This window comes from Leishmania infantum, chromosome 18 (genome assembly GCF_000002875.2).
Source record: "Leishmania infantum JPCM5 genome chromosome 18".
NCBI lineage: Eukaryota > Euglenozoa > Kinetoplastea > Trypanosomatida > Trypanosomatidae > Leishmania > Leishmania infantum.
Window position 1 is genome coordinate 5,001 of NC_009402.2, and position 26,698 is coordinate 31,698.

The following is a 26,698-nucleotide window of genomic DNA, read 5'->3' on the forward strand; positions in this document are numbered from 1 at the left end:
CGGAAACTGTGTAGATGCGGCTGACATGAACAATGGATTCCGCCACACCGGCAACCGCTTAGAGGACCGGAGTCCTTCGGCCCTTCTCGGCGGTCCGGCTCCCTAAATCACCGATAACCTTGTGGCGAGGCCGCTGCGGTTTCCTGCTCTTCTTCCGCTTGCCGCGCGCGAGGCATCCTAATTCTGACTATCCTTTATGGTGGCGGCGGCAGGGCTACCCGCCACTTTGGCGTAGCGTCGACGCCACTCGATGATCTGCTGCGCTTGCTCGTGAAGACCTGCTTTGAGGAAGGCCCCTGAAAGCTGCAGCGCTGTCGCTGCATCGGGTACCCAGTTGCGATCGCGAATCTGATGCAGCGTCTCCACCGTCTTATCAAAGCGGCCGGTGCGGGCGTAGCCGCGTGCAATGGCGTTGAGGGCGTTGTACGTCAGCGCCTCAGCGTCGCCTTTGTCGTGAAGGAGTCGGACCAGGTCCTCGACTTTCTCCATCTGACCCATGCGACAGTAGTAGGGTATGAGACCGCAGTAGTCGGATGAGGTGAGCGCCTCGCCCTCGCCGTTGAGCGCGCGCAGCAGCTCTACGCACTTTTCCATTCCAGCGGTCGAGTTGCAGCGGCAAAATGCGTCCATCGCCGACCAAACCACCCGCTTCGTCAGTAACGGGCGGTTCTCCTCCTTGGTGACTTCATCGAAAAGACGCTGAACGTCCTTGTCGAGACGGGAGCGGCCGTAGGCGGCAATCATGATGCAGTACGTGATGTCGTCCATCGGGATGCCGGCGGCGCTGCGCTTCTGGCGCAGCTCCTCCATCTGCTCATATCCTTTCGCCCGCCCGTGGCCGTCCATGAGAATGTTGTAGGTGACGTTGTTCTCCGTGTAGCCCTTCTCCAGGAACTCCTCGTGCACCTTCTCCATCTTCACCACATCGCCGGTCTTCGCGTAGGCGTTCATGACCTGATGAAACGTCACGGACGTTGGCGCGGTGTCTGGGGTCGACTTCATATCGTCGAAGAGGGACTCCATTTCCGACATGCGACCCGACTTGCCGAGCATGTCGAGAACAGTGGTAGCAGTGACCGGATTTGGGGGCACTTGCTTCATCATGTTGTCAAGCACGCCCTGCATTTTAGACACGTTGTTCTGGCGACTATAGAGGGACAGGAACTGGTTGTATACCTCCGTGTCTGGGAAGAGGCGGGAGGCCAGGAGGTCCTCCCAGGCGTTCTCGACACCCTCCTCGTTGCCCATGCGGCTTAGAGAGGAGGCGAGCACCGAGTAAAACGTGGCAGAGATGCCGCCGTCGTGGGACTTGAGGAGCTGAATCACCTCGTTCACCTTCTCGCGCTCGCCCCAGCGGGCAAACGCGGTGATGAGGGTGCCGAACGTGACGTCGTTCATCTCGACGGATTGCGACTTCATCTTCTCCAGCGTCGCGTCAAACCGCTCGCGGTCCATGCTCTTCCCGTACATGTGCAAGAGAACATTGTACACGTCCGTGCTCCAGGTCGGGAGCGTTTTCAAGAACTCCTCGACATCGGCGGCGGTGGCGCCCTTGTGGACGGCGAGGGTGTGCAGCATACTTGTCTGAACGTGCGGGTGATCGCTGATGTTGCGCTGCTGGGCCTCCGCGTAGAGAGCTCTGGCCTTGTCGAGATCACCGCCGTGGATGCGGATGAGCACGGCGAACGTGATGGGCGTGAACTGGACGCTGCCCGCCTCCTCACGCCTCCGCAGCTCTATCATAAGCTCGTCGACAGTGTCCATCCTCCCTAGGTCGCCAAAGATGCCTAGGAGCGTGGTGTAGAGGTGAATGTCAGGCCGAACATGCCGCTCCTGCATTTCCTTGTAGTACTCCTCCACGTGCCTCGGGTAGTACTTGCCAAGAGCGCGAAAGACCCACGTGTACGTGACAGCGTCTGCGCTGACCCCGTTGCTCTCCATCTCCCGCTTCACGGCGAGCACGTCCTTGACGTTGCCCATGAGCGCAAACCACTTGAGCAGCTCATTGTAGATGCGCACGTCGTTCGTGAGGGGACCGAACTGCATCCGCTGCCATGCGTCTTTTATTGCTTCGGGACGGCCGGCGGCCCCGTAGCCGCGGATGACGGCCCGGATGTGGGCAGCGCTGATGTCCATGTCAGGATCGCCTTGCTTGAGGCGGGACTCGATGGATGACAGCAGCGTGTCCACCTTGGCAAGCATGAGCTCCTCGCTGCCGCGGTCCCCAAAGTGCAGCAGGCGGGCGTACGCAGTGATGACAATAGAGTCACACGTTGCGTCCGGCACGTACCCGAGCTCCTTCAGCTCATCCTCGATGGCGGCGATCTCCTCGACGCTCGTTACGTGCCGCATCTTGTGCCGCAGCACCGTAGCGTACAGTTCAGCGGAGAGCGGCATCTTCTGTTCCAGAGCCACCTGCAGCGTCCGTGTGAAGCCTTCGTCGCTGTCCAGCTTGAAAAAGGCGCGAAACAGCGCTGCGCACACCTCCATTCGAGTCTCGGCAGTGGACATGGTCGGGACAACGTCGAGAATTTCCTGGAGCTTGTCGACGCGCTTCATCTTCTCGTACCCGGCGATGAGCGCCACAACGTCGTCGGACCCTAGCTCTGTGAGCGAGACGCCCTTGCAGAGAGCCTGCGCCTCAGCTTCGCTGTTCGAAAACAAGTATGCGGCGATGCAGAGCGGCCGCAACTCCGCAACATCCTTCATCTCCTGCGCGAGCTGAAGCATCAGCTCGGCGGTGTCATTGTGGCGATAGGACTCGAACAAACAGCGGATGGAATCGACGCTCATGGCACAGCCGTACTTGCGAAAGCGTAGGAAAGCGCGGAAGAGCAGGTGCGCCATATCGTGCTGGCCGTACTTGACACATTCTTCCAGAATGCCCTCCATGATCTGAGATGCATGTGTTGGGTCGATGAGCTGCTTGCGGAGGAACTCCTGCAGGATAATCATCAGGTGCGTCACTGTGTTGCGGAACTGCAGTTCTCGCTTGCGAGAGCGCCACACCTGCTGACGCACGTGCCGGAGGACGTGGCGGGGCTTTGTCTTCACCACCTGCAGCAGGTCATCCTCATCTTTTTGCGAGAAGGGGTGAAAAGCACCGGTGCGACCGTACAGTGCAGCGGTGCAGGCAAATACCCCCGCAAGCCGCAGACGCAGGAGCTGAGGCGGGCGGCGTAGCATTACCGCGTGTTGCTACAACCAGTGAAGGTAAATTGCACAAACTGAAAAGAGAAGTTTGTATGCTACACACAAACCGACGGGAGTAAGCGTGCGCCTCTCAAGGGCGCCGGCAGTGCCCGACTACACCGGGGCAGCCCCTTTGTTACGGAAAGCGCAGCGTCGAAAAGGAACTCTGATGAGAAGGTGACGCCGACAAGGAGGAAGTGTATCACCGATCTGGGCACCGCATAGCACGCGCAGGGGAGTGGGTAGGAAGGAGCGCGAAGACACAGGGCAAAAAAGCGGGAGATGGGCAACGTAGCAAAAGAGAGAAGGGCCATGAGAAGGGCAAAAGCGCCGTCAAGTAGGAGAGGCGTGGGAGGGGAGACCGTCTACGTCGGCTCCATCAAATCCTGATGCCTCGTGGCGACGTCCGTAGCCAAGATTGCGCCTACGCGCGCGCTGGTGCTGTTCGTAGCGAACTTATGAAAGCGGTAAGCTCCCGTCTAAGAGTCTACGCCGGCTCTCCGAAGAGCAGATCAAAGGTGCGAAGCAACGCGAGATGGTGCGCATGCTGCTCTTCACGCACCCGACCATAGGAAAGCAGGAGTTTGTCGCTCGCTTTTGCCAAAGCTGTCAAGGCGACGATTACAGCAGCGGGGTCGCTGTACGCCGCAGGGTTTTGCAGTTGTCTCTGAATGTCTTTCTGCAGCCCCGCGCAGCCCCCCCATTACCTCACGCACGTCGGAGAACGCCTTTGCGTAGAAGGAGGCACTGTGTCGCGCAAGCTCCGCCCATTCGTGGCACGGCGAGGCGTCTTGGCAGGGAGAGCTCTGAGGAACCTCGGACGGGTGCCCCGTCGCCGTCGCAGCGGAGACAGGCGTCAGAAGCGTCGCCGCTAAACTGCTGCGTGCTGCCCTTGTTCGCACGCACTGCTGTAGACACTCACACTGAGCCGAGGTTTCTTCCATAGCTGCCTGTAATGTTATGTTCATGCGTTGCGTTTGCCGCAGAGTGTCGCGAAGGCGCTGCTCTGCACACGTGAGCCCCGCCATATCCTGCGGTCCATACGCTTGCTTCACAGTTTTGCGGCACCTCACAGCTTCAGTCTCCTCGTACTGTAAAAGTTGAATGCGCTCTGCTACGGGAGAATGTGCATCTCGCGCGTGGGCCGTCATCTTCTCGAGATGTCGCCTCTGTGCGTCCTGTAGTGCAGCTAGGCGCTGATACAAGTCGCCGCGGCGACTCGTCATGCGCGCACCGCTGCAGGAGAACATCTAAAAGCTCGTGGTTGCGCGCCAATCCCGCCTTCATGCTCATAGACGCCATGCTCGAGGTGCTAGTGTGTTCACTACTGTCCCGAACATGACATCATTGGTGAAGCAGACAATATAGAGGCGCAAGAGTCAGAGCAAGGAGAGTGCAAACGAGATGAGAGAATCGAGTACGCGTAAGAAAGCCCTGTACTTCCCATTCACGCTTGTCATTTAGCGAGAGCGGCAGTAGGGTCGCAGGCAAAAGGGTGAAGGGGGCAGAGAGAGTTTGGCCCCGCGTGGACGCGCTCAGTACACGAGGCGGCATGTAAGGAGGTGAGCCGCACACTACAGCAGGGAGCCCATGAGGCACAGGAGCGTCCATGAAACGCCTAGCATAGAATTCCATCGATTCCTTCGACAAAATTTCTACACAGCTCCCTCCCCCTTCCCGCTAGCTTCGCTGGGAGCTTTCATTCCATGTGGTGGGGGCGTGCAAGCTGTATCAGCCCCATTCTCTGATCCTGGGTACCTATGCTTGACTGCTTCTTTGCCGACTGCATTAATGTTCTCAACGAAAGAGATGCCGAGCACTTCTACAGTAGCACACCCACACACGATGAAGGTGCTGTGACGAAGACGGGGCATGGGTCGGCGAAGAGGAGGGGCAAAAATAGCCGCGATGAACGTGAAGAGACGCGGGAGAGGAGAATGCGTCATTCAAGTCACAAATGTCTTCTCCTCCGCTCTGGCACGGAGAAGGCAACTAATCGCTTGGCGAGGGGGAGAGAAGGGAAAGGGAGGGGAAGGGGAAAGGGATAGGTCTCAGCGACAGGGCCCGCTAAGCGTTCGGTGGAATAAGGGACTCGGCGTCGTCGAGGTACACGATGCCTTGGCCCACGGGAGACTGGAGGAGCATCTCCAACGACTTTTTCGGGTAGTCGATGAGACCCTCGAACGATGCAGGCAGCTGGTACGCCTTGCACTCCTCCAAGAGGTCTGCATCGTGAAAACACATCTTGTCCCAAGAGGTGGGAAAGTGCGCACGCAGCATCACCACCACCTCTGGCAGATCCTGCTTGAGGGTGAACATGAAGCAGTTCGCGCCGGCGTCGAAGGTGTAGGCCATGGCATTGTAGCCCTTCTTGGCGTTGAAGGCGCGGATGAGGCGGATCATGGCGTAGCTGTCCTCCGTGGCGTACTGGATGCGCGGCTCGGTTGTGCGACAAATCTCCTGCAGGTCATCAGAGTCCGCCATAGCGATCGCAGCAAACTTGTTGAAGTCGCGGTGCCGAATCGCCTCCTTGACGGCGTTCATGCGCGCCGGCACGATGGACGCGATGCGCTCTTGCATCATGGGGGACGTTTTGAGCGACTGCTGCATGCCAGCCGTGCTCGGCACATCCTTCTTCTCGCCCTTGAGAACGGCGCACATCACCTGCACCTCAGGCCAGTACTTCTCATCTACAAACTGTGTAGCGATGCAGTCCGTGCCATCAGGCTTCTCCCCCTTGTGCCAAATGACAAAGCCGCCGTAGGCGCTGCGGCACGCGCTGCCGGAGCCGAGGCGCGACAGCATCGACACGTCCACGGTGGCTCTGTACGCCTTCACGAGCGCCGCGGCGAGCGCGCAGTAGCCGCTGGCGGAGGAAGCCATGCCGGCTGCTGTCGGAAAGTTGTTATCGGACACGATGTACGCCTTGAGATCCTTCATGCTGCCCGGGCAGTTATCGCGGATGCACGAGAGCACCGACTGGATGCGCGGCGTCTCCTGAATGTTGCTCTTCTTCCCATTCAGCCAGAGTTCATCCTCGGCGGCGTCCTTGCGGAGCTCGACCGAGGTCTTGGAGCGGAACGGTTTTGTGGAGAGTGTGATACTAAAGGAGTCATTGGTGGGCAGGATCAGCTTCTCACCTCCCTCACGCTTTCCCCAATACTTGATGAATGCAATGTTGATGGGTGCTTCGACCGTCACGCGAATCGGCGCCGACATTTCGTCGAACGTTTCGTGTGCCTGGTGTTGTGCAGAAAAGGAAGAAACGTCACAAGATGCACTATGCGGAAGGTACTGCTGAATTCTCGGGTGCGTGGTTGTGGAATACGCGGGGCGCAGGGGGGGGGTGAGTGCGAGATCGACAAATGACAGAGGCAATGAATATGTTCCTCGACGGCGTGCAATGCAGAAAGACAGGTTGTAGTGCAGAGTAGCGGTCATGATATGTGTAGCAGGGAAACGTGCGCGAAACCGCACGCAGGCGGAGCACCGCACAGTGCATCGCCGCGACGGTGGCGTCACATGCGAAGACGGAGATGTGGCAAACAAAGTCAAAAAGCAATGCGCCAAGGAAGAGCAGTGTCGAGGAGGAGAGGAGGGGAGCAAAAGGAAACAAAATGAGGCAGCGGGTGAATACATGAGGATAAGGCATGTGTGACGGTGCGTGAGTGGATCAAGCAGGCGATCCTGTATAAAAACAGCGACGAGCGATATGTAGATGCTCTCCACGCGGGAGACAGGCTTCTTTGCCAAGGTGATCTTTCGTTACCGCCGCGCACCCCCATCACCACACGTCTGCGGAGACGTGGAAAAAGGAAAAAGAATCGGCGTGTCATTTCCGTCTTTGTCTACTTTTTGTTTTCCTGCACTTCACACGTCAGCGGCGGCAAACCAGCCGCAGTACCCGAGTCCATCATCACTACCTGGAAACTACCGGCGTGAAAGCAGGTGAAGCAGTCACACCTGTGCCTCCTGCAATGCTTCCAGCAACGACATCTACACTAGTAGGTCGCGCACGATACGCTGCAGAGGTGCATCCAGTTCGACTGAGAATAGGTGATGCACGCGAACGACGCTCGTTGTTGGCCTCCACCCAAGTCCTTGGACGATGCTCCTCCACTCCGCCCCTTGACTCTGCTCCCTCTTCTTGGTCACCTCTGTCGACCCGGACGCGGTAGCTGCGGCCAAGAAAAGCGCCTCGTCTGCAGCAAAGACAAACCTCACCACGAGAAAAAAGCCCGTCTGTGTCACCGCGTCGGAGCAGAGCGACAGTGGGCCAAAGCAATCCGTCAGTAGTGCGACGACCCGACTGGGGGTATGCGCGTCAAACGCGATCGCCCTCTCGTGGCAAAGAAAGTGTGGGGCCTGCAGGACAGTCTTGCGCCCAGGCCCAGACGAAGGCGACTGAGATATCATGACGCCATTGGACGCGGGCGCTATCCAACTCATGTGAAGGAGCTGCGTCAACTGCGCGTCACAATCCGCGATCTGCGCGGCAGTGATCTCTAGGTCATGGTACATTTCAACCAGTTCCTTTTGTGCTGCTTGCAGTTGCTGCCACATGGCAACGGCGTCTGACGAGTACAGCTCGCTCTTCTCCAGTTGGGGAAGATACTTCGCGAGTGGCGGGTCCATCTGAAGCTCGGGCGGCAGCAAATGATTAAAGGGCAACTCTGATGTCTCTCTGCAGCGCTTGTGGGTCACTGGAGGCGTACCGCCGGCCGCCGACGGAGACTCTCCGCTGCCGCTTGCCGACCCCTGTGTCTCTGCCGCCGCCAGATACACACGAGACTGTATCGTCACGACGCAGTTCTTGAGCCGTGCCCCGTTGAGGTACTGCACAGCCTGCTGCGCCGCTACTGGGCTGCGGAACTCCACATAGTAGCACGGCCGTTCTGTAGCCGCGTCAAATTGCAGCTTTATCTCCACAACATCGTTTATAATCTGCAGCCATTCCTTGACATCTTCCATGGAAACGGCCTTGTTGGCGTCGTCGAGGAAGATGTACACAACCGCTGTATCGTTCGGCATCATTTACTCATTTGCATGACTGCCTTTTTGGCTGGAAGCAAGCGGAGTGCGAGCGACGACACAAACGGAGGGCAGTCACCATCAGAGGCAGCAGGATAGAGAAATAGAGAAAGACGGAGAGTTTTGGTATGTAAGCAAGTTGAAGAAGTGTGTACAGAGGAGGGCTTGCAGCCACCGATCCGGGCCGGTGAAGGAGGAGGAGAGAGGTGGCGTCAATTGGCGAAGGGAGAGGGAGGGGGCTTAGCAGCGGTTTTTTTTGTCGTTTCTTCGCTTTCACTGTGCACCCCCTCCGAGAGCACGAGACGCTGTATTTGTCTTCGTCGCTGCCCTTGTGTGTCGCTGCGGTGGCGGTTGTGTTCCCCTGTTTGATGACAGTACTGATGCTGAAGCATAAAGTTGAAGAAACGAGAAGCAGCACATGCTCGCAAACAAGCACGAATTCAAAAGTCTAGTAATGGCCGAATCGCTTTAACCACATGCAGGTGTGGAGCACTTCGTCAAGCTCATCGTGTGAGTGAGAGAGGAGAAACGCTGGAACGCCTGGCGTGCTCAAGGTAGACGAGTCTTCCGCGTCGTCGACGCTGACATCTGCAGTGTGGGCTTCGCGCCGCAGATGCCACCACACTACCGCCCAGCAGGGCGGGGCAAGAAATAGGTACGCAAAGACTAAAAGAAGAGCGTTGCGCAGCTGAACGCGGCAGATGCAACGCCCCAGACCATCTGCTTCGTCGATCCAGGCACATTGGAATTGCTGCTCAGCGGCGCGGCAGCCATTACGTGAAAGGCCACCGCAGTTCCGCCCGAAAAAGTCTGACACGATTCCCGCCAGCGTTGGCGAGGGAAAGTCACCCAGAAGGTGGATGATGAATATGGAGTAGCTCACGGCATACGGGCGTAGGCCGGCTGGCACCACGGTGAGAATGGAGGCGTTGATGGGGGCTGTGATGGCAAACAGTGCTGTCACTGCTACCGCAAAAGTGGTCGCAAAGGCCAGCGCATCGGTGCTCATGAGGGCAACTACCCCGCAAGGGATCGCGATGAGGATCATGAGGATGTTGAACTGCTGGCACTGGATTGCACCAGCAGGACCAGTGCTGCCGCCCCAGTAGTCGACAGCGATGCCACCCCCCAGCGAGCCCACCACACCGCTGCACGTCGTCGCGATGCCCATGAAGAGCGCAGCGGTGGCCTTGGTGAGCTGCAGAGGCCCCTCGTGCAAAAAGGGTATTCCCCAGGTCGAGACGGCGCCGGTCACGAAGCAGTACATTGAAAATCCAAGCACAAGCAGCATGTAGTTTGCGTTGCATAAAATACAGCCAGTCGCGGTGAGAAAAGGCAACTGCGGGGCCGATTCCGTCGCCGTAGCAAGGTGGTAGGAAGCAGGGATGTAGCAGAGAAGCACCACAATGGGCAGCGCCGCCATCACCTCAGTTACATATATCACACGCCACGGCGTGAAGCCCCACAGCGTCGGGTACGATGTGAGCAGACCGGCGCAGCCCATTCCCACCGCCGTTCCGATGGGGATCATGGAGTAAAAGAAACCGATCCACGATGTCCGATGCGTGGCAGGGGCCGTGTTGTCGATAATTGTCACGGTGAAGGCGACAAACGCAGCCTCTGCCACGCCAACAAGGATGCGACAGACCAACAGGACCGTGTAGTTGAGGGAGACGGCACAGGCGAGGCATGTAGCGCACCACAGCGCCATGCCGAGCAGAACGACCATCCTTGATCCCCATGCGCTACCGCGGCAGGTGAAGAGGGGGCTAGCAACCACGTAGCCGATAATGAACCCGGAGACAAGGAAGCCCCTCTTGGCATCGGACAGCGGCGTGTCGTTGCCAGCGAGGTCTCGGTCGGAGCAGATGGAGGAGAGCGCACCGACTGTCGCGCCACGATCGAAGTAGAGCAGAAAGTTACTCATAGTAAACGTCCATAAGACCATGCGCGGCGTCATCCAGGCTTCACCCTCTGCGTCCATGGCAGATGTGCGGGTCGCACGGTCGCTGGATGCGTTGGGCAGCAGCAGTGTCGTTTCTTGCGATATCTCTTTCGTCCTCATACTGTCCGGAGTGCCTTCACTACTTTTACAAGGCAATCGTTCTCCCAATCTGCTGGGTTTGTGATGTTGGTCTTCTCTGCCTACTCCAGCTTTCGGAGTGTGTCACCGGTAACCACGCAACTGGGAAGAGGCTGCGTTCCGCCTGTCGAGAAGGCACCCACCACGCAAGATGTGTCGGAGAACCGACAGCGTCGCCCGATGGTGTGTGATACGCAAAGCCGCTGGCACAGAGAGCCGTACACTTCACCGGGTGATCCGCACAAGAGAAACAAGAACGCCGAAGCCCACGGGCACAATGAGAAAGAGAACAGGAGCAAGGCGAGGGGCAAAGGTGAGACAAGATTAAGTGGAAGCGCAGGGAGACCCGTCTCACCTCGCAGTTTGGCGAGACGTGCGTCTCGTACGACTAAAGATGCCGCACACTGCACAGCGTGCGTGAAGAAAGGGAGTCCACTGCTGGTGAGGAAAGAGGAGGGAGGGAGGAAAGGGGCACAATCTCCGCAGAATAGGAGGCTGTACGCGATTCTACCACCAGGAGTACGAGAGATGAAGTCGCCGCGCGGAAGAGGGGCAGGCAGCGACTCTTGTCTCTTCTGGGTTTGGATGCACGGCAGCAGCCATCGCAGTCAGTCTAGCGGTCCAAAAGTAATATGTGCGTTTCGAGGCGATCGACTGGAAAGGTAACGAAGCAGCAGTAGAACTAGCAGAAGAAATCAAGGACTATCGCCAGCGCGCCGAAGGTGTTCTATCCCACCATGCGCAGCAGGGGGGGGGTGGCCCACAACTTGCTGTGCTCCTTCCCCATCCGGATGCGCGACGACGGGGGAGGATACCACAATGTCACGCAAGGAACAAAAGCGCATCACACAACCCTCACAGCAAAGGCATCTGCGCAGCAAGGTCGGCGATAGCAGCCTTCGACGCGTTGGCGTCGCTTAGGACACTCGTGAGCACCGCGACGACGGCGCGCCATCGCTCGACCAGCGCACGCCTCTGCAGAATGTTCCACTGCACTGACTCATTCCACGCTTCAACGGCGAAGAACTCAACTACGGTTTCGCAGAGGTCAAGGTCTCGTGCCACCGTAGAGCACTCACCATCATCGCTGTGTAAGTGAGAGAAAGCGGAACGCAGCGAGGCATTCTTCGCAGTGAGATGAGGGAGGGCGGCGGTGAGGGCCTCGGAGACCAGCAGGCGTCCGTCAGCGTTACGAGCCATCTTGAATGCGGCGTAGATGGTTGCGAAGAGAGCGCCGAGTGCAGCAGTGGAGGCGACGTCGCTGCTGAGCTGCAGCTGGGCCGCGGCTAGCATGATGTTGAGCGCTGCATCACATAGAGAATAGGAACCAGGAGGAGAAAGGCGTGAGGCCACGTAGTGGCACACTGCCGCCACTTGCTCGAGATCGCCTGAGCTTATGGCAGCCATACTAGGGAGTTCGTCGAGGCGCAGCGCTTCCACGTCAATGGGAGTAGAGGCATCGTGCGCCAGCATGTCACGCAGGGTCGCTTCTAAGCGCGCGAGAAACAGCGTTACACGCTGCCGTAGGGTGGAACTCTCGTCTGTGCTATTCCTCTCCTCGTCACACGAGCTGAGAAGGCTCGCGAGAGAGTCCCCGTGCCGCCGAAGCTCCATAGTGGAGAGAGCTGCTTGCCCAGCTGCGAAGGTGTCAAACTCGGTATCTAGCAACAGGCACAGCCGATTGCGCAGAAACTCGTCCGCCGCTGTCCTGGACCCCTCGGCCTCGCCGGCGTCGCTACGGTCTGCGTCAAGCTCCACTCCGGCCTGGAGGAGTCGCACGGCTCGTACAGGGTCGCTGTCAAGGAGCGCCTCGGCAGCGTACCAGAGAAACCGGCTCCACCATCGCGCGTCCGGCAACGTCAGTGACACGTTCTGCAAGATGGGACAGACGTGCACCTCAAGAATTCCGCCAGCCTCGGCGCGGAGTCCCTCATTCTGGTCTACCAAGCATCCCATGGCGAACACCTTGGCAAACTCGATAATGCGCATCGGCGACTGGTGCTGGTGAAATGCAGCAACGCATAATTCTGCCACCGCGCCAGCCGAGTGAAGCAACGACGATCGGAGCAAAAACGTGACGAGTTCGCTGCAGGCCCGCACCGCTGTCTCTCCTGCAGTGCATTCCAGTAGCGCTCTCACCCGTTCCATTCCATGGTCTTTTTTGTCAAGCAAAAACGCAATTTGCGCCTGGGCTTGCAAGGAAGATACCTCCAGTGCAGAAGCGATAGTCTTCACGTTGTGGCACAATGCCAGCGTCTGCTGGAGCTCTTCCGTGGCTTCTACGCCATTGTCATGCATTGCGAGGGCCAGCTGTGTCATGTCCAGTAAAATGGCCTGTCGCTCTTCCTCCGAGGCAACTCCGCAGAAGAGACGCTGTGCGGTGTGCAGGCAGCTCCACCGAGTCGCGGCAGACAAGCAGCGCGGCTGCGCGTTTACCGCCATCGCTGACAGCCGCCAGAGGCAGCAGAACAGAAAGCGATGAAACGCTGGTGGCGGCGTATCACCATCGGAGAGGCGACGCAGCAGCTCCGCAACGCTCCACTCAGAGCAGTGGCGAATGAGAACGCAGAGGAGCCGGAACTGGTCGACAGCGCTCGCCGAGGCCGCCACGCGCCGATGCAGCTCCGCAAACAAAGTTTCCTGCATAGCGGGCATCTTCTCCAACGCAAGGCTTGCCATGGCGCACAGGTCCCCCACGGCAACCGTGGCATTGCTGCATAGCGCACGAAACAATGCCAACACCTCATCCGTGGCGTGACGGTGAACCTCGGCCTTGAAGCGGACCACGATGGGCTCGAGGGTGCGAAGAAGCTCGTACGACGTCGACGCCGCCTCCGCCGCGGCGTCATACTTGCCGCACAAAAGCAGAGAATACCCATACTGCAGGTATGTCATGCCAAGAAATGTCCGCTGCTTCCCTGAGCGAGCTTTGACGGCTTTCTGCAGGCGCAGGGAGAGGAGAAGCATACTCTGCACCGAGGCCTGTACGTCTGGCATATGCTGCCCTGATGCGCATCCTGGCAGCCCCACTCCCTCGACCTTCGATGCACCGTGAGTGTCTCCATCGAGTGCACCTGTATTGGAGCGGTCCTCTTGCAGCGATTTCACACCGGCGTTGTAGATGAACTCGAGCAGCGCCTCTGTGTACGCCGTGCTTGAGCGCGTCTCCTCAGCCAGCTGGGTGGCAATGACACACGCGCGTTCGTGCTGCGCTGCCTCCCAGGCTGCGCGCAACTGAGCAAATTGAACCTCCGCGGAGAATCTGCGCATGGTGGAGCCGGGGACACCTGCGCATGCCTTGACGACGCACGCCGCCCACGTGAGTAACTTTTCAGCGGCATCGATGTGGCGTGTACGGAGGAGCCCCTTGCTCGTCTTTAGGCACATCAGGATGCATTTCTCGGCGTCGTCTAGGTGGTGAGACAAGTGCGCTTCGCGAACCTCTTGTCCGGCAAAGACGCAGTGACTGCAGAGGAAAAGGTATGTAACTAGCCAGCGAGCCTGCACCTTCAGATCGTTGCGTTCTAATGGCCATCCGCATAGGGCTGTTGCGTTCCAGCTATCCAGCGCCATCACCTGCACGCGCAGCGCCGCCTTCATGGGAAGATGGACACCCTTCTCCACGACCGCGGAGACCCCATCGAGGTGAGTCGCCACCTCCCGCAGCGCTTCCTCGACGTGTACTGAGACATCACCATCCAGCCAGCATGGAATCAGTTCGTGCAGCCACTCTGCGCACTTCACTACGCCAGACGTGCTCCCATCTGTGACTGCCGTCATCTGCCGCTTCGTCCCTCTCCCTTTACCTTTTTTGGATGTGGTGATGAAACAAAGCGGCAAGCTTGTCTATGCCTTCGCACGAGGGAAGCAGGGCGCGGTGGGGGAGGGGGTGGGGGCATCACTGTTAGAAGAGAAAACGGGGGGCGGCAGCAATCGCAAGCAAGTAATAGACGGACGAGAGCGACGGAGAGGACGGCGTGGGCCGGTGAGCAAGGGGTGAGTGCAAGAGGCGGCGGCTACTGAGCCGACCTGGGCGCCATTGCCGAGGGAGCAGCAGCCGCTAGGCTCCTTTTTGTGCGTTACATGGCTCGCAGGAGGCAGCACGGGTGGCGGAGAGGCTGGGAGAGACCGACAAGCTAGAGCCAACGTCCCAGACAAGACCCATCGTGGATCTCCGCACGGATGGGTTCGCTGCGAGTGACGGAGAGGAGAGTACGCGCAAAAGACGAAAAAAGTCCGCCATGCACCATGGTCAAGTGATCTGCACCGAGACAGCGCGGTTTTCTTGAATCCATGTGGACAACGTAGAAGAGTGAGAGGGCGTAACGTGAAGACTCTCCAGCCCTTCCATGAGCATAACGCAAAACCGACTGAAGGCGCATCGGCAGAAACATACAACGTACGAACCCACAAGCGTACGTCGCAACGCCGATCAGCGCCTGGCGCGCATACAAATTAACAAAAGAAAACACAAAGACGGAGGCCGGACGGTGGCTCAACGAAAACAGCACGCACACACACACACACGAAACACAAGCATCAAAGCAGAGCAGATGATGCCGCTCCCCTCCCCTCATCAAGACACAAAACCGCTCATCGCTTTTGTGACTCTATGATGGCACGTGCCTTCTCCACCTCTTCCTCCTGCGTTATATCACGCTCGCGCTCGCGCACCATCTGCATAATCTGCTTCGACACCCGGTGCTCGCGCACCTTGCGCTCCAGAACCGGGGTTGTGGGGCCGACAGTGTACGCATGGTACACGAAGGACAGCCAAATGTTACAAAAGAGGATAACGCAGATGAACACCATCGACATCACCATCGTCTTCCACAGCTGCATCTGTGTCTTTCGCCAGATCCACCGAGCGCGGTTCGTGCGAAACGGCTTTGTCCAAAAACCTATCTTGTTCATAACGAGCATGCGGTAGAACATCGTTCGACGCGCTAATGTGTCCTTTACCGGGCCGGCACCCGGTCCCCACATGCCTGGACGGTCCGAGTACTTGGACGGTGTGGGAGCCAAATGACCCCGGTTCATTCGGGGCACCGTGCAGCGACGCAGCATGGTGAATGAGTTTTGTTCTCGCTTTGGGTTCTGTAGTAACGGCCAAGTCTGCGAGCGCAGTAAAGCAGTCCGCAAGCAAACAATGCGAGTGAGAAGCTGGTGCACGTCGAGCGCAACTCGGAAAGTAGTCCCCCGGTAGCAAGTACTTCGGACAAGAACTGTCGAAGTAGGCGGACTGTCTACAGCAGTGCTCTGGTGGAGAAGACACGGCTTGGCGGTGCAAAGAAAAAAGGGGGCAACAAGTAAGCAGTGGCCATTCGTCGAAATAAGTAGAAGACGGAGATCAACACAAGGGAAACAAGGCGAACCCACTGCAGACGGTCCAATGCGGCGAACATCTGCCGCAGAAAGCACACATTCACGCTTCGTACAAAGGCGTGCATGTGCGCAAGGTGGCCCGTACCCCTAGGTACCACTCTATCTCTCTGAGTACAAATGAACACATCCGAGCATCTTTTTTTTTGTCGAGGGGAAAGGGAGGCTCACAGCTGTCATGTTCAGCAGCAGTTTCCGCACTGTTGGCGAGCCCTCCCTCTCTGTAGCGTGCGCTAGAAACAAGTTATGGATTAGCTGCAAGCCGGTGTATACCTTGCGGAGAAGGAGCAACGCTGCGCTAGCGCAGAGAAATCACTTAGTTTTCAATGGCACCATTGAGTGAGCAACACGTCGGGATATATGTGCAAGCAATCATAGCTCATGTACCGGTGCTGCACTGCGGCCAAGTCCTGGCCGTCGAGCGGGTTCCTCCTGTCCTTCCTCGTCCGTTCCTCTCGTTGCTTGCGGCGCGATCAGCGTCAGAGGGGACTCGGGCGGACAGCATGCCTTGATTCACAGCGGGCCGCGTCCAGGGTCCTGCGCTTGAGCGCGGAGGCCGGTGGCGCCAGTTGTGCGGGTAGCAGGGCGGCGCCCATGCACATGCCGCATGAGTGCAGGGGGGATGTTGCGCAACCCCAGGTTACAGCCCCCCCCCCGAAGCCCCGTGCACGGCCTGTATACCATGCTTCGCCCCCGGTCGCCTCAAGCCGCGGCGCTCCATCATCTCGCGTGGGGGGCTCTTCACGCGGAAGTCCAGAGGACTCGATGGTGCCTATCGGACTGCTCTCGTCGTGCTTCCGGCATCTGCGCCTCATGAGCCTACGCGGTCAGACTCAGGGGGGGGCGCCGCATGCCTCGCACACACATGCGCCGTGGCGCTGATCGGTATAGATCTCTTCGCGCCCTCCTCGGTCATCGCTCTTGCGCTGCTGGCCTCTGCCTGCTTTGCTCGGGATGTGGCACACCGTGCCAGCTACGGCTAGCCGCACGTGTGCGCGGTGCCCGCATTCCCGCATATTGGCGCCTGATTTCAGGACGGCGCTGTTGCCTCGGGGGCTCGCTGCCGTCATCTTGCAGCTTCTGTCAATGCCATGGACGGGGCGTCTCTGGATAGCGTGCTCGCATGCGCTGCGACAGGTGGGGCCGCCGTTATGCGTCGGTGGCGGCATGGGGCATTCTGCCTTCCTCTGAGCTCCCGCACGCCACTCGCAGGGGTGCGCGTGCCAAGCGGAAGGGAACCGCGGATAGACATGCGCCTGCACACAGAGAGCTCACACCTTGTCCTTGTGAGGGCGTACAGGGGGTGGGGGTGGGGGCGGGGGGCAGCCCTAGACACACAACCCGGGAAGCCCGGGAAGCCCGCGCAGCGCGCGAGAGATGTGCGTAGTCACAACACTGCGTGCAGAGCCATGGTGTGAGGAACGACGTGGGTTGCGACACCCACGCTGAGCGATCCGCGACTCTTGCGTAGCATACCGCGCACCACACACCAGGCAGAACGCCCTCATCGCAACCGCGGTCGGGTGCGTGGCTGCCGCAGTGCTAGCTGTGTCGTTGGCAGCACGTCATCTTGCCGCTGCCGGAAGCCGAAGTACGGACAGGTGCCTCTGCGGAAACGGGGTGGCGATGGTCAACTGTCGTCTTGTGAGCCGAGCGTCGGTGTTCTTCTGTTGTGGCACGGCTGCCGCCAAGAAGAGCAAACGGAGAACAAGAAAGAGACGCACACGCATGCTTATTAGTGAAGCCATGAAACAAAAGGAAACAGTAAACTGTACAAGCATGATCAATGGAGAAACACTGTAGTCTACATGGGTGAAAAAGAGGGCATACCCTCGAGAGCGCAAAGAAGAGAGCTGCACAGAAGTGCGCCCGGTGAAATGCCTGTGTGTGTGTGGGGGGGGGGGAGGAGGGAGGGGGCCTCTCAACGACGGCGCGGAGGTGGCTTTGGGCGGTTCACTGTGTTCGCACATCGCGGAATATGACGCGCCGCGACGTCGGGCGCAAAGCGGCGCTGGCAATGGGGACAGGGCACGTAATCGGGATTCGTCGAGTACGTTGGTGGTGGCAAGTCCTTGGCGGTTCCGCCTGCTTTCAAGACTTGATCCACCTGCCGAGCCTCGCGCAGCGCGCGGCGAAACGATTCACTCTCCGCCTTCCAATCGCGCTTCGGGGCAGTCGGCTGCGACCCGGCAGAGGGCTTCGCTGCGGCAATGGCCCCCTCTGGCAGCCGCTGCTTTGTTGCATTGAAGACGCGCCGCTTCTTCTGCGAGCCGCAGATGCGCTCATGCTTTGCCAGAGACTCGGAGGCAAACCGGCGACCACAGTGACTGCACGGCACCCGCTCCAGGTCATCTTCAGCGTATGCGCGGGACTCATCATCAGTGTGTTCTTCTGTAGGGGGGCAGGCGCTGCGCGTCGCGGGTCGTGCCGGAGCGGCAGAGCTGGCCACCGGCGCTGTGGTGGTTTTGGCTGGTTCGCTCGCAGAGGGCTGCTGTGGCCTGCTTGTCATCGCGGCCTTCAGGCGTGCAACATGGGATGGCGGTAGTGTGCCGTCAGCACGACGAGGCGGACCACCGTCTTTTGTGGTGGGCACCTTCAGTGCCTCTAGTCGGCCTCCGCAGTCCTCGCAAAAAACAGCCGTTGTGTCCTCCACAGTTTCGTTGCACTTGGCGCAATAAAGCACCGCCTTGTGCTCAGTAGAACCTCCCGCACGGAAGGAAGGAGGCGTAGCGGCTGCTCCTGCTGCTGCAGGGGCTGGGGTGAGATCGGCATCGCCAAGCGCGGCGCCGCAGTTGTCGCAAAAGTTGCCGTCGGCGTCGCTGATCGCCTCGCACGCCGGGCACACGACGCTGCGCACCGTTGACGCGTGCTTGTTCGGCCCGCCTGGGGTACGCTCATGCGCCGACGCGCCTTTAACGGGCTGCCCGCACGTTCCGCAAAACCGCGAGCCATGCGGGATGCGCTCCCCACAGTGCTGGCACGGGCTGGAGAGCTGCTTGGACACGAAGCTGTGACCGCAATCGCGACAGAACTTCGCATCGGCGTCGTACTCCACTGCATCGCACTGCGGACACACGCGGCTCTCAGCGGGGAGGGTGGAGTGGCGAGTGAGCCGGTTGCGCTTCGGGTGAATCCAGTCCTCGCCGGCGGAGGAGGTCGGTGGGTCTTGCTTCTGCTGCTGCTTCTCACTGCGCGGTGTCTGATCACCGACGCTGGCCTTTGGGGCGGCAGTCTCCGCTGGTGTCGTCGCCGTTGTGGACGTTGGACATCTGGCGCCCCCAGCCGCCTTTGCCTTGCGTGGAGAGGTTGGCTTGGGTGGATTGTCGGGGCGGCATGAGCGCAAGTGCACCACTAGCCGATCTGGCAAGAATCTGCGACTGCAGTTGGGGCACTCCTCTAGGTTGTTCATGAACTCTTGGAACTGCTCCTCGGCCTGCTCGCGCGGTGAGGCGCCGGGGCGGCCGCGCCAATTCACCGTGTCGGGGTGCTTTGGAGGGTGGCCACGCGAGCGTGGGTCGGCGTTCTGCCACTGTGCCAGCTTCTTTTCGTAGCACTGCGGCACGTGGATCCCGATGGAGGCGGTGCCGAACTGCTGCCCGCACAAGTAACACGTCGGGAGAAGCGGGGGGCCGGGGGAGAGCGACCGGCGTCCGGCCGCGCGCCGCGGCTCGCTCTTGGGTTTGCCGCCTCCTGGTGTGCTACCCCCACCCCCGTCCGCCTTCATTTTGGAGGGTGGGACGCCAACCTTGCCATCACCTTTGCAGCCGCGCAGGTGCACGGGCAGCCGGTCTGGCAGAAATGTGCGGGCGCAGTGCGGACACGCAACTAGCTGGGAGTTGAACTCTTGATATTGTTCTTTATTGATGGCCTCAACCGAGGCACCGTTGCCGCCTTTCCACTTGACCGTGTCGGGGTGCTTGGGCTTTGGGCCTCGGACAGCCGGGTCAGTCACTTCCCACTGACTGAGCTTCTTCTGGTAGCACTGGGGGACATGAATGCCAATGGAGGCGCTACCGAACTGCTGACCGCACAGATAGCAGACGCGGAACTGAGGGCGGTGAGCCGCCGGCTTCACCTCCGTTAATAAAGGAGGCATCGTTTCTCTCTTCTCGCGGCTTTGGAAGGACTAGTGCCACGTCCGAAAGAAGCTTCAAGTGCGCACGGCTTTCACCCGCAGAGAGTCCTTCTTTCCACGCCCCGCACCGGAGACGGGGAAGGGCCAAACAAAAAGGCAAAGTGGAAGAGAAACGGTGGTGCAAAGGGGGGAGTCGCGGCGAAGGCGAAAAGACGACGACGTCTGCGCGAAACAGGAACGGTCACCGACATGGGAGGTGGGGAGTGAGCGAGACCGTGGCATAGAAAGCGGCTCAGAACATGATGGATTGCCATGGCAAGGGGGCGGGCGAGGGCCCCCGCTCAACCTCTGAGATGATGTCTACACAAAACAGAGGTGGCGGGGAAAAAGGAGAGGCGAGCGGAGCACGCTGGAAGGCAGCGTGCAGAGAGAGAGAGAAAAGCCGCGGGTCGGACAACACAAAAACGGAGATCTGGTGGAGTCACCTCCGCGGGAGCACGAAAATATCGGCTACGATATCTCCACGTTGAGCTGAAGATCAGTTGCCTCCATCGCGTTTCGTTTCGTGATTTGATTGGGGCGCTGCACGCCCATGTATACACGAGCCAAGCATAGTAAGCAACCCCTACACAGAGGCGGGTGGGGAGGGGGGGGCGGTGCGGGAGATGTGGAAGCGATATCGGATGAGGGAAGAGCATACAGGAAAAGAGGGTGCTACACGCCATTAGTGCTGCTAACGGCGGAAGAGAAAATCGAAGATAGGGGGTGGCACAGACGCATACCTCACACACCAACAATCAGAGTTACCGGCAGCCGACACGGCAAGCAGAAAGGCACACGCACGCCCCCCACCGAAGAACAAGAGACACACGGCACTCGTGATCTAGAAAAGCACGCATCGGCCACAATACCAGGTCGGGAGCAGAGGAGCATGAAGAGGGGGACGAGAGGTGGAGGGTGAAAGACACGCACCAGCAGCTCAGAGACGGGAGAAAGCGGAAGAAACCCAGCTTTGTCTCAGTCGCGAGCATAGGGTTGTGCACCCCTTCAGTAGACTGGCGAGACGCAAGTAAGCACGGGCATAAGCCTCTTCCCATCCCTCTCCCTGCATCCGCTCCATACAGTTGAGAAAGAAATATAAAAAAGGTGAAACCAAGGCGCTACGTCTACTGAATCGCTGTGGGGCCGGGCTGCGTGACGTTCGATGGGTACTTGGCGCCCTCCAGCGGCTTGATGCGGAACTGCTGACCGGGGTAGATCTCCTGAGCAAGGGCCTCGAGGCCATCGGTGCGGCCGAAGCCCGGCTCTGCCTTCGCGCGATAGATGCCGAACTTCTTCGCCGCCTCCTCCTCCTGCTGAAAGGCAGCCTTGTCCGCCGCCTCCAGCTCCTTGAAGGCGATGTCCAGCTCATGCAAGGGGGCGAGCTTTCGGATGCCACGTTCAACCTCGGCAGCCTCGCGGATGGTGTGTGGCGTGTACGCGATACGCTCCCAGCTCGCCAGCCGATCGAAAAGAGTGCTACGGCGGTTCACCTGATCCAGCTCGAAGGTGAGGACGTAGTTGTCGTCGAACCACGGGTTGGGCACCGTCCAGGCGGCAAGCTTGCCAAAGAAGCGACCGAAACCGCGGTAGCACGGCACTACAAGGCGCTTCTCGAAGTGGCGAGCAATCTCCCGGAACGCCTCCACGTGGCTCAGCGTCTGCGGGCCACCAAGGTCGAACTTGTAGCGCACGGCACGGTGGGACATGGAGCACCGCACGACGGCACGCGCGGCGTCAACGACCCACGTGGGCTGCACCTGCGTGTTCGGGAAGCATGCTGGGTAGATGTAGCGGCCCAGACCGCGGTAGCGGTAGTTCTTGCCGTATAGTGGGCCGAAGCGAATAATGGTGGCGTCCGGGTGGTTGGCACCGACGGCATCTTCTCCGCGGGCGCGGAAGTCGACGTAGTTCGACTCTGATGCAAAAGTGGCGTCGAGGCCGTTGCAGAAAATGACACGCTCTGCTCGTACGCTGCGCGCAGTCCAGCTGACGTTTGTAGCGCCGATCAGGAACACGTCATGATGGCTATTGTTGGCGTATTCGGCGTGGTAGTCGACAGCGAAAATAAGAGTGTCGCTCCCGTTTGCGGCGACGTTGACTTGAATCCGGTCTGTCACGTCGCACTCGTGCAGCTCTAGCTTGTCTGGGTGATTGCGCAGGAGGCCGTCAAGGTCGGATCCTTGCGGGATGAGCGTGGGGTAGCGCGTGGTGGCGCGTACCTTTTCGATGTCTGGGTGCTCGCACAGCTCCCGCACAATCTCAGCTCCGAGGTAGCCGCTGGCGCCAAAGACGGTGACGCGCTTCGCTGGCTTCGGGTTGAGGCGACGCCGCTCGTGCGGCAGGCGCACAGCAGGGTTTGGCAAAAGCATCGTAGCCCAATATGGGCCGCGCTCGTAGCCGAAGCCACCGCCCGTAGTCTTCGGCTTCTGGGTCGGGTACATTTGGCACAAGTCCTTGCGGTCGAGGAACATGGACTCGGGCTGGTGACCGAACGGGTCCCAGAAGGTGCGCACAGCGCCTACGGTGGCGACGGCACACGCCGACCTGACTGAAAACCGCTGCATGCCTAATAGCACACGTTAATTTGAAGGGTTGCTGTGTTACTGCCTTTTTTGAGGGGCTGAGAAAAAGCAGCTAAGCAGAATGGGTCGGGGAAGGAGAGTCAGGCAAGAAAGGTGTAAGACAGCGTGCTACACGCTACCGTTTCTTCACCCCTCTCTACTGTGTTTTGTGTGTGCGTACTACTTATCGCGGCCTTCGCTCACTTGTCGGCAAGGCTGCGAGTGTCTGTTGCTTTCGCCGCGACGCCGGTAATGCTCGGGCAGCGGGAAACGGGGAGGGGAAAAAAAACAAGAAGCCCGAGAATAAAAAAAATGCTCCTATACTGCTATGACCTCGGTGCTTTGCGTGCGAGCACAGCAGCCAGCGAAAAAAAAAAGTGCACGCACGCGGCTGAGCAACACCAACAAAAAAAGTATCAGTGCCGAAAACGAGCGGAAGGAAAGGAAGGAAGGGGTCGGAAAATAGAAGCAGAGCTGAGGAGCACGGCTGCTTGTACATTTTGAGCGCAAGAAGCTACGCGTGGGGGGGGGGAGGAGGAGGAAGAGGAGGGGGGAGGGTCCGCATTCGTTTTTGAACGGAGAAAACTGAAATGAGCACCGTATCCTCTAAAAGCGTCTGTGAAACGTTACACCAGATGCGTCTACCGCCGGCCTGGGCCCCACAACACGCTTAGGCATCGTTCTCTTTTTAGCTGTCGTTTATGTTCACAGGTTCAACTAATCTTCTTAGGCACCTCTCGGCCCCCTACAGCGTGTGCTCCCGCGCCTGACACGACACTATTGGATGAAACACATGACCACAAAAAGAGCTGCACAACGAGCATGCAGTGCGCCTTGCCACCTGTTCCGGGTCGCACAAAGAAGAGTGTGATGGCTTTCGCTCCTCACGCCTCCCACCTGCCCGCGACAGAGCGCTGCGAACAGCCGAATTATCGTCTTCCCTTGTGTAGCCTCATATCCCCAGAAAGATTTCTCTCTTGTCGCGCACAATGTGTGCTTCATGGCTGCTCTACGCCTCGCATTGCAGCTCTCACGCCCCCCCCCTTTGTCAGGAATCGCACATTGCCGTTCTCCTCGAACAGCATGTGCGCGTAACTAGCACGGTCGTGGCGCAAAAGGAGAGGCGGAACATCGATACGCATCGCTCAAAAGAATACAGGGCAGAGAAGGTAAGGTGCACAGTCATGGGTAAGAGAACAGGGTGGGGAGGTGAGCGTGCATGCTTCCACTCCTTCTAGTACCCATGGCGATAGAGGAGCAGTCTATAGGTCTGTTATCGACTCCCTCATTCGGCGCCTAGGCACCCTCGTGCACAACACCACCAGCAGCCGCACCAGGCTATCGACATTGGCTGCGTATCGAAGCGCTGGGGCGCCTATTCATTCTCAAACGAGATGATCCAGTCGGCCGCCACGAGGACGCTGGGCTTGCGGACAACCACGGTCTGTCCCAGCTGCTCGAACTCGAGCGGCGTCGCCACCTCCGTCTCGTCCACGCGGGTGTTCAAGACCGCCTTGCTGACCTTGCCAACGTAGCCGTAGATCACAACACGCTCGACGGCGTTGACGGCGTTGTAAAGCCCTGAGGTCCCCGGGGAGTTCGGGTAGGCGCTGTTCTGGAGCACCTGATTCGAGTAGGAGAACGCGCGGTGCACAAAGGCGCCCTTTTTGTAATCGTAGGTGGTACCATCGTCAATGTACAGGTCCCCGTAGCTGTTTCCCTGCGCGTTGAGGGCCACGAAGAGCGTGAAAGGGTCCAGGCGGGCTGCAAAGCTGCTGCGCCGAAGCCGCAACTTCATTGGGACAATGTGGCCACCACGCAGGAACATCGGTATCGTATCTTTGTCCACTGGCATTGTGTGCTGTCCGACTGCCAGCTCGCCCGAGAAGTAGTTGTACCACAGCGCTTCCTTGGGCAGCGGCACCGTCACCTCCGTCACGCTCGGCTTCACTACTGGCCGCACTAGAATGGAGGGGCCGAAGAGGTAAGTGTTCTGCACCTCGCGCAACTCCGACTGCCTAGGGAATTCGTAGAAGAGAGGGCGCATGATGGTGTTGCCCTCGGTATGCGCGTGGTAGAAAGTAGTGTAGAGGTACGGCAGCATGGCGTACCGCAGCGCCAAGGCGCTTCGAACAAGAGACTGGGCCTCAGCCGAGAACGTCCACGGCTCGCGACGCTTCGTATCGAGGTGGGAGTGGGCGCGGTAAAAAGGCACAAAGACACCGGCCTGCATCCACCGCACAAACAGCTCCTCCTCGGGGTCGAAGAAGAAGCCACCAATGTCGCAGCCGCAGAAAGGGTAGTTTGAGATGGACAAGGAGAGCAGCTCTGGAATGCTGTTCTCCAGGTGGTCCCAGCGGGCCATGTTGTCGCCCGTCCACATCGCCGCATACCGCTGCGACCCAGAAAAGAAGCTTCGCGTAAGGATGAAAGGACGCTCGGGCGCCGTGTTGGGGCCGCCGGCTTCGAGCATTCCTTTGTGGACAGCCTGGACCGAGTAGAAGCTGTACGCGTTGTGCACAAAACGATGCTCGACGGTATGGCCATTGTCCAGGCTGTGCACCGCCGTCTTGGGCATGGTGCCCCTCTCGCCACCGAACACTGACGGCTCGTTCATGTCCACCCAGGTGTGGATGTCGCGGCTGCCGCCCGGGTAGCGGTCATCGTGGAAGAACTGCGAGTACCAGACGCGCGTGCGTGTGTTGAAGAAGTCCGGCCACGAGCTGCTCCCCGGCCAGCATTTGCCCACGTAGTCCTCCCCAGAGGCATCTTTGACGTAGTAGCCACCCTTCTGAGCCTCATTGTGCACGTAATACCCCTCGTCGCGCTTCACGTGCGGGTCCCTGACAGTGACCAACTTTCGACCCTTGGACGCCAGGGCGTCCGTCAGTGCCTTGGGGTCAGGGAAGGTGTAGGGGTCCCACGTGAAGTACTTTTTCTTGTCTGTGTGCTCGATGTCAAGCCACAGCACGTCGTACGGCATATTATGAGTATCGAAGCCCTCGTCCACGGAGAGGCAGTCCTTCGTGTTCAAGTAGTTCCAGCGGCACTGGTGCAGTCCCAGACTGAAGTAGGGTGGCATCACCGTCGCTCCAGTGAGAGCCGCGTGCTGCTGCTGCACCTTTGTCGGAGTGGGGCCCGGCAGGAAAAAGATGTCGATCGCGCCGACCTCGGGCTTCCATTGACACGACGGTGCCGCACTGTCGGCGCTGACGCCCACATTGGTCTCAGACGGGTTGAGAAAGAGAACGCCGCACGTGGACTTCGGCGCGTACGCCATGATAAAGGGGATGACGCCGTAGAGCGCCTCGGTACTGTTTACCGAATACTGGAAGGTGTCCGTGTTGTACATTTCGTACACGTTCCCCCCTCGCAGCGGCAGGTCCGCTGCGTGTTCGGCCAGGCCGTACATCGTCTGTGCAGCAGGGAATGTGAAGTTGACCTCCGGCGCCGCCATCGCGTCGGCGAATGCGGTCACCTCTACGAGTGAGCTCCCGTGGCACGAGAACTCGAAGCGCACATGCGGAGGCGCCATGCTAATCGTCAGCATGCACTTCCCGTGTGGGATGCTCCACTGCGCATCGCTAGCTCCTTTGGTAGCCTGTAATGCCACAGCGTCTGGCAGGATGATGCCATCGGGCTGATATGTCCACTTGTCCCCCGGCTTCGCAGTCAGTCGCACCACATCGTTTGGGTAGCCGATCGCCTCCAATGCCAGACCGCCCTCTGTCGTTACCACGGTCACCGCCGAGGCGACGGTGGTCACCAGCAGGAGTAGTGCAAAAACAATCGGGGCCATATGAGAACGTCGCATCCCTGGCGGCGGTGCCAAGCCACGGACGAGGGTCGAAAGAGAGAGAGGACTTAAGGAGAAGTGTACAGATAAAATAGCGCCTGCTGTGCAAGCGCATCGTGCAGCAAACGCGCCACAGCCAACGGGCCCACGATGCCAACCGTCCAGTGTTGGGCCGAGAAGGGCGGCGGGGGTGCGTCAACAACGCAGATCGGAACGCAAGAAGAGAAGAAACGAGCATAAAAGAAGAAGACAGAAAAGACTATTTCACAGAGGGCCCACTCTCACACTGGAGGAGGAGGGGGAGTTGGCCCAGAGAGAATACCAAGGTAAGAAAGAGTGCCCCTGTCGATGTACAGCGCGTGTCCGTCACAACCAATGGCATGGGGAGAGTGAGGAAGGTATCAAGCAAAAAGATGAAGAGCAGAAACGGCCAAAGAAGAACATTGTGTGAGAGAGCGAGACGCATGCGAGCAGCACATGCCCAGGGACACCGTAGCCGCAGAACGGACGGGAGGGAGGGGGAAAAGCTGAGATGA

General features: G+C 59.2%; 9 protein-coding genes across 9 annotated transcripts; all 9 read right to left on the minus strand.

The window, feature by feature from the left end:
- Positions 1-177: 177 nt before the first annotated feature.
- LINJ_18_0010 (conserved hypothetical protein) lies at positions 178-3,186 on the minus strand (the record flags this gene model as incomplete). Its single annotated transcript, XM_001464781.1, has 1 exon — positions 178-3,186. The coding sequence occupies one exon, from the start codon at positions 3,184-3,186 to the stop codon at positions 178-180; it is 3,009 nt and encodes a 1,002-aa protein (XP_001464818.1).
- Positions 3,187-5,259: 2,073 nt separating this feature from the next.
- Positions 5,260-6,411, minus strand: LINJ_18_0020 (putative mevalonate-diphosphate decarboxylase; the record flags this gene model as incomplete). Its single annotated transcript, XM_001464782.1, has 1 exon — positions 5,260-6,411. The coding sequence occupies one exon, from the start codon at positions 6,409-6,411 to the stop codon at positions 5,260-5,262; it is 1,152 nt and encodes a 383-aa protein (XP_001464819.1).
- Positions 6,412-7,188: 777 nt separating this feature from the next.
- Positions 7,189-8,223, minus strand: LINJ_18_0030 (conserved hypothetical protein; the record flags this gene model as incomplete). Its single annotated transcript, XM_001464783.1, has 1 exon — positions 7,189-8,223. The coding sequence occupies one exon, from the start codon at positions 8,221-8,223 to the stop codon at positions 7,189-7,191; it is 1,035 nt and encodes a 344-aa protein (XP_001464820.1).
- Positions 8,224-8,671: 448 nt separating this feature from the next.
- On the minus strand, positions 8,672-10,288 carry LINJ_18_0040 (putative major facilitator superfamily protein (MFS); the record flags this gene model as incomplete). Its single annotated transcript, XM_001464784.2, has 1 exon — positions 8,672-10,288. One exon carries the CDS (start codon positions 10,286-10,288, stop codon positions 8,672-8,674), a length of 1,617 nt encoding a protein of 538 aa, XP_001464821.2.
- An 873-nt stretch (positions 10,289-11,161) lies between these two features.
- On the minus strand, positions 11,162-14,086 carry LINJ_18_0050 (conserved hypothetical protein; the record flags this gene model as incomplete). The annotated part of the gene is made up of 1 exon (XM_001464785.1): positions 11,162-14,086. One exon carries the CDS (start codon positions 14,084-14,086, stop codon positions 11,162-11,164), a length of 2,925 nt encoding a protein of 974 aa, XP_001464822.1.
- Positions 14,087-14,899: 813 nt separating this feature from the next.
- On the minus strand, positions 14,900-15,373 carry LINJ_18_0060 (conserved hypothetical protein; the record flags this gene model as incomplete). Its single annotated transcript, XM_001464786.1, has 1 exon — positions 14,900-15,373. One exon carries the CDS (start codon positions 15,371-15,373, stop codon positions 14,900-14,902), a length of 474 nt encoding a protein of 157 aa, XP_001464823.1.
- A 2,236-nt stretch (positions 15,374-17,609) lies between these two features.
- Positions 17,610-19,784, minus strand: LINJ_18_0070 (conserved hypothetical protein; the record flags this gene model as incomplete). The annotated part of the gene is made up of 1 exon (XM_001464787.1): positions 17,610-19,784. One exon carries the CDS (start codon positions 19,782-19,784, stop codon positions 17,610-17,612), a length of 2,175 nt encoding a protein of 724 aa, XP_001464824.1.
- A 1,145-nt stretch (positions 19,785-20,929) lies between these two features.
- Positions 20,930-22,369, minus strand: LINJ_18_0080 (conserved hypothetical protein; the record flags this gene model as incomplete). The annotated part of the gene is made up of 1 exon (XM_001464788.1): positions 20,930-22,369. One exon carries the CDS (start codon positions 22,367-22,369, stop codon positions 20,930-20,932), a length of 1,440 nt encoding a protein of 479 aa, XP_001464825.1.
- A 1,372-nt stretch (positions 22,370-23,741) lies between these two features.
- LINJ_18_0090 (putative alpha glucosidase II subunit) lies at positions 23,742-26,180 on the minus strand (the record flags this gene model as incomplete). Its single annotated transcript, XM_001464789.1, has 1 exon — positions 23,742-26,180. One exon carries the CDS (start codon positions 26,178-26,180, stop codon positions 23,742-23,744), a length of 2,439 nt encoding a protein of 812 aa, XP_001464826.1.
- Positions 26,181-26,698: the final 518 nt, after the last annotated feature.